Source organism: Nyctereutes procyonoides, unplaced genomic scaffold (genome assembly GCF_905146905.1).
Source record: "Nyctereutes procyonoides isolate TBG_1078 unplaced genomic scaffold, NYPRO_anot_genome, whole genome shotgun sequence".
NCBI classification, from domain to species: domain Eukaryota; kingdom Metazoa; phylum Chordata; class Mammalia; order Carnivora; family Canidae; genus Nyctereutes; species Nyctereutes procyonoides.
In genome coordinates, this window is record NW_026575125.1 from 80,890,349 (window position 1) to 80,899,884 (window position 9,536).

At 39.9% G+C, this 9,536-nt stretch overlaps 1 protein-coding gene across 5 annotated transcripts; it reads left to right on the forward strand.

Annotated features, from left to right (window-relative positions):
- Nucleotides 1-411: 411 nt before the first annotated feature.
- On the forward strand, nucleotides 412-6,460 carry NXT2 (nuclear transport factor 2 like export factor 2). 5 transcript variants are annotated; one of them, XM_055337478.1, is made up of 4 exons: nucleotides 412-781; nucleotides 1,786-1,872; nucleotides 3,383-3,527; nucleotides 4,382-6,460. In XM_055337478.1, the coding sequence occupies exons 1-4, from the start codon at nucleotides 767-769 to the stop codon at nucleotides 4,561-4,563; spliced, it is 429 nt and encodes a 142-aa protein (XP_055193453.1). In that variant the 5' UTR covers nucleotides 412-766; the 3' UTR covers nucleotides 4,564-6,460. The 5 variants fall into 5 exon arrangements, with proteins under 5 accessions (XP_055193453.1, XP_055193456.1, XP_055193454.1 ...); XM_055337481.1 differs by lacking the exon at nucleotides 412-781 and adding an exon at nucleotides 972-1,055; XM_055337479.1 differs by lacking the exon at nucleotides 412-781 and adding an exon at nucleotides 1,084-1,188.
- The last annotated feature ends 3,076 nt before the right edge of the window (nucleotides 6,461-9,536 follow it).

The window sequence follows — 9,536 nt, forward strand, 5'->3', positions numbered from 1 at the left end:
ACGCAGTAAAATTTTAGTTGCAGTTAGAAAGTAGGCTGCATAAGGTGGTGAATGGCAAGGTTTGCCAATCTTCATTTGGAGTCTGAGACCAAAATTTGGGCATGAAGGAACTTGATGAGCCTTTTCTTATGAATAGCAGAAAGCCAAATCGTGAATAATTTTAGGAATGCTGCTGAGACCCTTGGGATTCAATTCAGTGAGGCTAGATTCTTCCAGAATGTTCCAGAACTTTAAACCGTTCTTTGCCAGTCATGCGCAGTGTGGTGGCATCCCTCCCCAAACTCCACCCCTTTTTCCTATAGGCTACAGTTCCAATAGGTGTCTCCTCGCGTTTCTCGTTGGTCTTCCGCTATCCCTGGCCCCGCCTCCTGGCGCAAAGAAGTCCCCCTATTGGGCCATTTAGATTTTTTTTTTCTTGTCCCGCTTCGTGAGGGAAATGGATACTTTTCCTTGAAGTATCTAGTTTACGAAAGCAGAGGATTTTTTTTTCTTCCCAACCAAGTAGATAAATAGCAACCAAATGAATAGAGGAGGCAGATGGGAGGGTACGGTCGGAACTGAAGGAAGTGTACTTAAGGTTGTAACATCGGGGTGCTTTTAACAACGGACCGAGCTACTTCCGGGAGAGAATGGGCGGGTAGAGAATTCGGCGTTTGGCGGGTTTAGCTGTCTTCCTAAATTTTGGTCCTGCAGCAGCCGAGGGCGCCCGACACGTGAAGAGGTAGTGACGCCGCCACTGCCGGAACAAGCTGCTTCGGGGTCCCTCATGGCCACGTCTGTGGTGAGTGCTGGGGGCACTGCAGGGTGCCGAGGCGCCGCGGCTCGGGCAGCTGAGGGGAGGGGCGCTGGGCCGGGCAGCCTGGTGGTCACGTGGTCCCGTGGCGAATCAGGGCCGGGCCCGCTGGGCTCCGGGGCGGGGCCCACTTTCTGTAGCCCCCTTGGGTCCCGAGCCCACCGATTCCCCCGCCGCCCCCACCCCTTGGCGTCCGGGCAGTCACTTTCGGTTGCTGCCAAGGACCCCGAGATGAGAGTTGGCGGGAAGCGGAAATGTTGGGGTCTGTTTATGGCTTGAGATTTTTTATTCTCTATCATCTCCCTCTCTGAATGACTTTCGATATCCTGACAGGGAAATGAAACGGATTCTTAATTCAAATAATAGGCTGGGCTCGGCGAATGGCTGGGAGAAAGGTACCTATTAAATCATCCGGCAGAAGAAAAACCCCAACAGCATTTCTCTCCTTCGGTTCGACAATTCTTTACAAATGCCGGTGAATTTTTCCGTCATGTGTAGAAGTTTCCTAACTATATAGTTTTTCAAGCATTTCGTTGAACTTCGTTTTATACTCTTTTTTTCCCCTGCTGAGTAACTCTTTGTCCTGAGTTCTGGCTTAAAGAGGGAATTCAGCACTTCCACCACCACCCTGCCCTTTATAAGGTTCAGACCACATCGTTTTTATTAAGGTGAATGTTTTGTAAGATATTGGAAGCGTAAGGTACTTCCAGTACCAGTTACCAAGCAAACATAAATTCATATTTGAAATGAGAAAAAGATTCACTATTGAGGTATGAGTATGTCCTAAACACATGTACTTTAAAATGGGGGAAAATAAAAAAAAACTGGAAACTTTTGAACCCTGACCTTTATAATGTCCAAATATCGATGGAAGAATGTGAACTGTGTATGCAGCTACGAAGTGATTGAAATACGTCACCAGCTTTTGTTCGTTTTCTCTTTGTTAGGAGTTGGAGGGGTGGTAATGTGCACTTCTGAATTTTTTCTTATAGGACTTTAAAACTCACGTAGATCAGGCATGTAGAGCTGCTGAGGAATTTGTCAATATTTACTACGAGACAATGGACAAAAGAAGACGGGTGAGCCTTATAGACTCTACTACACTCTGTTAAGTACCAGGGTTTTTTGTTTTGTTTTGTTTTTTGTCTTTTTGTAGCCATCCAGTCATCTGACTTGCATAAGTGATAACTGTGGGCTTGTTCTTTATAAGTGCATTTTTTTAGGGAAGGATTGGTTATGATACTCTGGAAATGTGGGCTCTGGAGTCCCTCTCTCAGCTTTGCATTTACCTAACTCTGTGACCTTGGGTAAATTGTTAATCTCTTTTATTCTCTAGTTTTAGGGAGAGTAAATGGGAATTAACTTACTGCACTTGACATGGGGTTTGACATATATTTACTCAAATATGTTACCTTTTTTAACCCTATCATTCAGCCAGTATACTTAAAACAGTATCAGTGCTAGTGAAGGAGTGTGCCATTACAGGCAATGTTCCTTGAACTGTTTAATTTCATATATTATTAATTTCTGATTAAAGCTCACAGCTGTAGTTGGCACTCACAAACATGATCCACATGGCTTGGATACTTTAAGTTTTCAACATAGCAAGTTACTTCATCAGCTTTTTTTGTTGTGATTTATCCTTGAGTCCTATCTTCTAAGTTAACTGTTTCAGTATGTGCTGGAGTCTTGCCTAGGTCTCTTATTGGCATAAGATTGTTTTAGAGAGCTTTCCTTTATGCTGCATGTACAGAAATTAATCTCTAAGAATTTCTATTTTTTTTAAGGTAGAAGATAAAAGAAGCTTCTGGTACTGCACAAGGGCAAGGGCCCCGACAATGGATGTTTATTGTGTCTTGCTGCTTTCAAAAATAAAGCAGCAAAAAAAAAGCAACATAGTTTTATTACCAGAGTCCAGATAACAGGCTGTTCTTTTAATTCAAGTGAAATTTTAGGATTAAGCAAATGTGTCCTGTGACGCTTAACTCCTGTAACTAACTCTTGTGCCTAAGGGGTTAACTGTTGAATTTTGCTTTATCTGGGCCTTAACTTACCTGATTTAGCAAAGACTGCATTGGCAAGTACTTTTGATTCCTTTGAACAAAATAGGCTGTTTTGAGTAGTAGTAAAAGGAATTTTTCCTAAAACACAGGACATCAAATGGCTCAAACATTAAGTGGCTCACGTGTATATAAACCCTAGGGCTGAAGTGTACCGGTGGGATCTGATTGACAGCTTGAATTCTCAGAACTGGAAACTAAAGGGAGACTAAAACTGGTTTGGGTTGAAGCTTGTAATCATTTAATTCATTTTAGCAAACAAAGTAAAACTCTAAAACCCTCTTTTAGTTTGGATGCACAGTGTTTTCATGGCTAAAGTGAGATGATATCTATTAAAGTCAAGGTGATAAGGCATATGTTTTGCTCACGTTATCTTCTAGTGGGAGGGGAGGGGCGCTGAGGAGAGAGGAGATGGAGGTAGAACCATGGAAATGTCTATATGCCTCCTGTAACCCTTCGATCCATTTCTATAAAATGCTTCCCCAGGAACAGAAATCTTTACCTTTTTTTCCTTTTTTTTTTTTTTAAGGCACTAACCCGGCTGTATCTGGAGAAGGCCACTTTAATATGGAATGGAAATGTTGTTACAGGGCTGGAGGCCCTAGCTAATTTTTTTGAGATGTTGCCTTCTAGTGAGTTCCAGGTCAATATGTTAGATTGCCAACCAGTTCATGGTAAGATCATGGTCTTTCAGTGTTGTCTTTTTTCCTTTAGTGAGCACTGAGCTTGAACACCAAAAGCAGCAAGCAACTTTTAGCCATAGAAGCAATTACTCTTTGAGCAACTTAAAAATGAAAAATTTAGTCAGATCAAACTTTTGGTCTTCCTTTAGTTCCATCTCATTCCAGAGGACCGCAAGTAGGTTTTGATGGATTGTGTGCTTATGGTTTATTAGAAGTTAGTGAGAAATTAAGGCTTAATGGGATTTTGGTTGATGGGAGAAGACCAATTATCCCTTGTCCCTATATAAACAGCTGCGTTTTGTACCTTGAAATGTTTCCAGAAAAAAATTATGCCAATATCTGATTAATATGTTTTATTATCTTAAAACCTGCTGAAATTTGATGGAAGAAATTTATTCTGTTACACGAAAAAATGATTTGGCAAGAGAGAATTTGGTTCAAAGTAGATTGATGCAATATGTAAGATTAACCTCTAGGTAGGGTCCTAAGTGTCAGAAGTAGTAGTTTAGGGTGATTTTTCCCCCCTTCATAGCTTAAGAAAGCATAAGACAAAGCTCTGTTAGAAACCCAGTGAAATATTAATGAATACAGAAACCGAATGGTCCTGTGCTGGGTATAAGCTCTTCATTTGGAAACTTTACCCTAAATCCTTCTGGACTAGAAATAATTTTAATATGCTTTGAAATGATAATTTTCTACCTCTAGGGGCACATACTCAATATTGTCCTCAAGGCAAAGAAAATTTATGAAAGGTTTTTTCTGTGTTGTGTTTGAAGCAACGTAGTTCAAGCCGGAAAATCTGTTTAGAGATAGAAACTGATCTCTTTCTTTCTATGTGGGTAAAGAGCAAGCTACTCAGGCCCAGACTACAGTTCTCGTTGTGACCAGTGGAATTGTGAAGTTTGATGGAAACAAACAACACTACTTCAACCAGAACTTCCTGCTGACTGCCCAGTCTACTCCTAACAACACTGTGTGGAAGATTGCAAGTGATTGCTTCCGTTTCCAAGATTGGGCTAGTACTTAAAAGGGGGCAGAAGTCTATTCTTCTTTGGTCCATTAGTTCCAGCAACAGAAATTTATGTGAAGTAATTCATTTCATTGTGGAAGCACTATAAACTAATAAGTGCTGAAACTCTGTTTTCTTTAATACTTTTTTTATTCCTAGCAGCACCTTTTTTAGCAGCTGCCTGTTTGGATCATTGCCCTTAAAAGCTTTAATGCTAGTTTTTTACATGCCTTATATACATTTCACTAATAACATTCTTACAGTAATATTGTACACATGGTCTCTGTATTAATATACTCACTGTGAGCCCAGCCTATTGCAAAAATGAAATTCTTTTGTAATACTATCTATGGGATATCAGCACAAAGTAACTCTCTGGGAAGAAGTGGAGTTTTTTGGTCATTGTTACTAGCTTAATTTCTTAGTAAGACACATACCTATTTTCAGTATTGCTGGTAATGCAATTGTAATGTAAGGCTTTTCCAAATCCGTTCAGTGAAGACATTACTAATTTAGGTTTGCATAGCTGCTCTGACATACTAGCACATAGAGATGTTCGGTAGTCTTTCTTCGTGTTAAGTGTTTTATGTTGGCATGTTTTCTTACAGAGTGAATCTACTAAAACGTTCCCAGTTGATACTTGAGTATTGGATGTACTCAGTGATTTAAAAGCAGAACTACTTAAAAAGATTTCTCTTGGCAGCTCCAAGTTTGTAACTTTAGGTAACGAATGATAGTAGGACTCATAGCTTTAATGGGAGAATGGGGAGTGAGAAATGGAGAGATCCAAGGTTGGCCAAAAATTAAGAACGGTGGCCAGGTGGTAAATGTTTGGTACTTGTTTTCTACCTCCTAAAAATGTAGCCTATTTTTAGGATTTAAGTCATAAATTAGCCTTCTAAATGGTCCTACGTGTGAGCAGCAATAACCCTGACCCTGCAGGGTCTGACAGGAAAGTGGGAAACCAAGCCATTGCTCTCTCTTCGGGACACTCTTCACTTCTAAGTCTTCCATGTGAACTTCAGGCCAGAAGTCTCCTATGTATTACCCACCCCCTGAAATAAGTGATTTCTTCTGTGTTTTACACTGTTGGCTGTGTTTTATTTCTTTTTTACTTATTTAAAGTTAAAATTATTTAATAGGATTTGTTCTTTGTTGAGCAAATAGAACTGTTGTAAGGCATGTTCCTGTCATGTGGCTAGCTCTGTCTTTTTAAAGAGCAAATAGAGGACAGCAGATTTTCATAAGCCCCTACACTTCAAAAAAACAAATTGATTCATGCTATATCTTGACATATAAAGAGAAAAGGCTAGCTTTGGTTTTTGTAAAACTTTAAAGTTTTCTCCATACTTTTGTTCATCATTTCGGTGTTCTTAAGTGAAAGGTGCCAGCTTCGTTTCTCCATTGCAACTCAAATTTAAGGTTTCTTATCGCTTACTTTGAAAAGCAGCAGTTCCTTTACCCTTGCCCCAAACTGCATGTTTTACTTCTGATGTGTTAACAGAATAGAATTAAATATTGGAAAAGGGGGTGGAACTGAAATTTAGACCCACAGTCTCTTATACTGCTGATCAAAACTTAAACATTATAGTCTACTCAGAGTGAGCTTATTCTCATTTTGGAATGGCTGTTTACATCTATGCCTTCAGCAGCAAATAATCAGTGCCTAACACTGACCTTTCCCTGGTAGAGAACAGTCTCAAGTAAAAAGCTGCATATAACTAGCAATAACTGAATTGAGTGATTATATTGTATGTTTTAAGACTTCTGTATGCATTGCTCTTTCCAAACTCTGTATAACTTTTAAATGGCTGGAACTACTCTTGTATGGACTAAGACTGTATTTTTGACATGCACATATTTTTGTAACTTGAAAAAAATAAAATTTGCCTTGTGACAAGTTTTCTCAAGCTTGTTTTAAGGTCTTTTGATTTTTTTTTTTGAGACGCCAGAAGAGGTAGTTCTTTACAATATAAAGTTTTTCAAATTAAAAAACAAACAAAATAGAATGTTGATAACAGTGGTTGACAACCTAGATTTTGTCTTCTCTCTAGTCCACCTTGTTCTTTTCCTACCAAATATTCACTCACGGGATCATCTGTTTGAGGTAGTGGTGAGGTTTCTGGTGAGATGTTGGAAATTTTAACCCTGGGAAACTTTAGCCCAAATGCTGGGGTCAGCAGGCAGTTAAGCCAAAAGACAGTTGGTTTCCAGAAAGAATGGTTCCAGTAGTGTCAATTCTACATTAAAAATAAGTCACTAGGCACTTGGATGGGGGTGAGAAGAGGCAACAGCCCTTGAAACTACCACTTTTCATTTCTTCACAAATGTACTTATTTTTCACAATTAAATATCCCTGAAATTGGTATGGATCCTAAATTTCTGCCAAATCATAGTTTTAATTGGCTTCCCCCCCCTTTTCTCAGTTGTACCAAAAATACTGGCACATCTCACAATCAATGGCCTCTTCAATAATACTGATGAAGTGCAGTAACCTATTTCCTCTATAAAAATGATTAGGAGTCTACTTAGGTCTAAATCTGTGGTCATGTGACTGGATGATGGGCATTACAGAGATCACATGATAGAATGAACACTGGGTGTTGTATACAACTGATGAATCACTGAATTCTACATATGAAACTAATGCACTTATATCTTAATTGAATTTAAATTAAAATAAGTAAATAGATTTGTGGGCATAGTGAAAGGAAAAGGCTGTGAGCTAGTAACTCATGACTCCAATTCTTTCAAGTTACTTGTATGACTAGCTTTGTATGGCTGGAAGAGCTACAGACCTTATTTAAACATGCATGAGCCTTGTTGAATTATAGTCTTAACATGTGCCTGGTTGGGGATCCCTGGGTGGCGCAGCGGTTTGGCGCTTGCCTTTGGCCCAGGGCGCGATCCTGGAGACCCGGGATCAAATCCCACGTCAGGCTCCCGGTGCATGGAGCCTGCTTCTCCCTCTGCCTGTGTCTCTGCCTCTCTCTCTCTCTCTCTCTCTCTCTGTGTGTGTAACTATCATAAATAAATTTAAAAAAATTAAAAAAAAAAACATGTGCCTGGTTTTGGAAATTACCTGATAATATAGGATGTGTCAAAAAAGATAATCCCAGTGAGGTTAAAGGGCATATGTGGTGTTTGGGAAAGGAGCAAGCAGTCCAAAAGCAAGAAGATACCATGAGTTGTCTTATTCTGGAATATTGCTGGATTGACTGAAAACTGAGGCAGGAAATTCAGTAGAAGGGAACTTGACTTGCAGATTTTTGTTATTTAATATGGGGTATTTATCCATTGGGACCGTAACGAAAGGAGCGGAAACTGAATGGAAAAAAATCAGACAGGAAGACAAAGCATGAGAGACTTGTAACTCTAGGAAACCAATTGAGGGTTGCTGGAGAGGAGGTGGGTGGGGGATGGGGTAACTGGGTGACAGGCATTAAGGAGGGCATGTGATAATACAGGGGTATATAATAAAAATAATACAAGGTATATAAAAAACAAACATGGTATAAAGGATAAATATCTAGGGGGAAGTGGTAGGACATACTTGGCTTTTGGATTTAACAGTTGGCTCTATACAATGAAAATATGTCATCCAAACACTTAGCTATCAAACCACTGTATTCTAATATTTTCCACCCTTCTGTCAAATGCAGCTTTCTGTACAAAAGAGTTCTCAGTGACCATCTATGGACCATATAGGTCAGTCTTGCTTCCTAGAGAAGCACTAAAAAGAGGGAACATATTGTTGGAGTAACATATCCGATGAAGGGGTCTTAGGATACAGCTTTCATCTGGATTGAGGCATATGCATCTTCTAGATCAGTGGCTTTCAAAGGTTTTGCTCTAACTCACAATAAGTATGAAATATCACAACCCATCACACAGATGCATAAATGTAACAAACTAAATGTTCAAAAGAAAACTCATGCCTACTACTTGTAAGTTGTTTCTGGTACTTTCTATTTCATTGTAATAATTTTTATTAATTCTGATTACAGCCTGCTGAATAGATTTTTACAACTTCTTCGTGGATTGTAGCAGCAGTTTGGAAAGGACAAAAAGGAGCAAGCATGTAATTTTAACTGTCACTTTCTAGTAGGGCTTGGTGTTGGGGTGGCTTCCAAAAAGCAATGTCACCATGACTTACAAGAGTTCAAAAACTTCCTCCTCTCATATTTGCAGAAGACCATAAAGGGTGGCATTGTTTTCCTTCCATTCCTTATCTTGCACCCAAAGTTCAAAGCCTAAGAGAGCAACTGTTTAGTCTTTAGGCAGAATCTGAGAGCAGCATATGTGAAATGAAAAAGACTCAAAACTAGGAGGAGGCCACCCTATTTCAAGTGTCCAAGAATAGCATTGAGGAGGCATTCTGGCAGAAACACCCTAAACGCAGTCTGATAACTGCAATAAACTGTGTTTTGGTCTATTTTAAGTCAATTGTATGTATTTTTCCCCTTTCCCTTTTTTCTTGAACATTCTGGACTTTGTGTATTGGCTCCCTGGTTTAACAAAGGCTGTGGTAGTCTCGAAGTCAATCCTGGCCCCAAACCCAAAGGAGATCTGTATTCTAAGGCTGATCTGTGCCTGCTGTGCTGTGTGTGACCTGTGGTGATTCCTGCACTGTGGGCCTGTCTTCAGGTGTTAAATGAAGATTCGCCCTATCTGGCCCACCAAGTAGTTATGAGGGTTGAATAAGAGAAGAAACGTGACAGAGCTGCACCAGACAATGGCTGTATGTTCTTGGCTTGGTCATGGGCTTCGGCCTCTCGCCAAATTCTGTTTCTTTTAGGCTAAAATCCAGTGATCCGAGACTGCCGTCCACAAACACAACTTGCCACTGCCTGTGTGAGATTTCTTCAACTCCCCAACAAGGCTCAGATTAGATCAATTATAGGACTATTTTCCCATACAAAAGCGATTGAGGCCCTTAAAGGGAAGCAAGAATAGCGATTTGCAGATGTCTTCTTGAGAGGTCTTTCTGT

Bases quoted from the DNA above. Each gene is read 5' to 3' on its own strand.
- NXT2 (XM_055337477.1), top strand. From the start codon at position 1,540: ATGAGAAAAAGATTCACTATTGAG. The intron at 1,564-1,785 runs GTATGAGTATGT...TTTTTCTTATAG, and splicing joins GAAAAAGATTCACTATTGAG to GACTTTAAAACTCACGTAGA. The intron at 1,873-3,382 runs GTGAGCCTTATA...TTTTTTTTTAAG, and splicing joins CAATGGACAAAAGAAGACGG to GCACTAACCCGGCTGTATCT.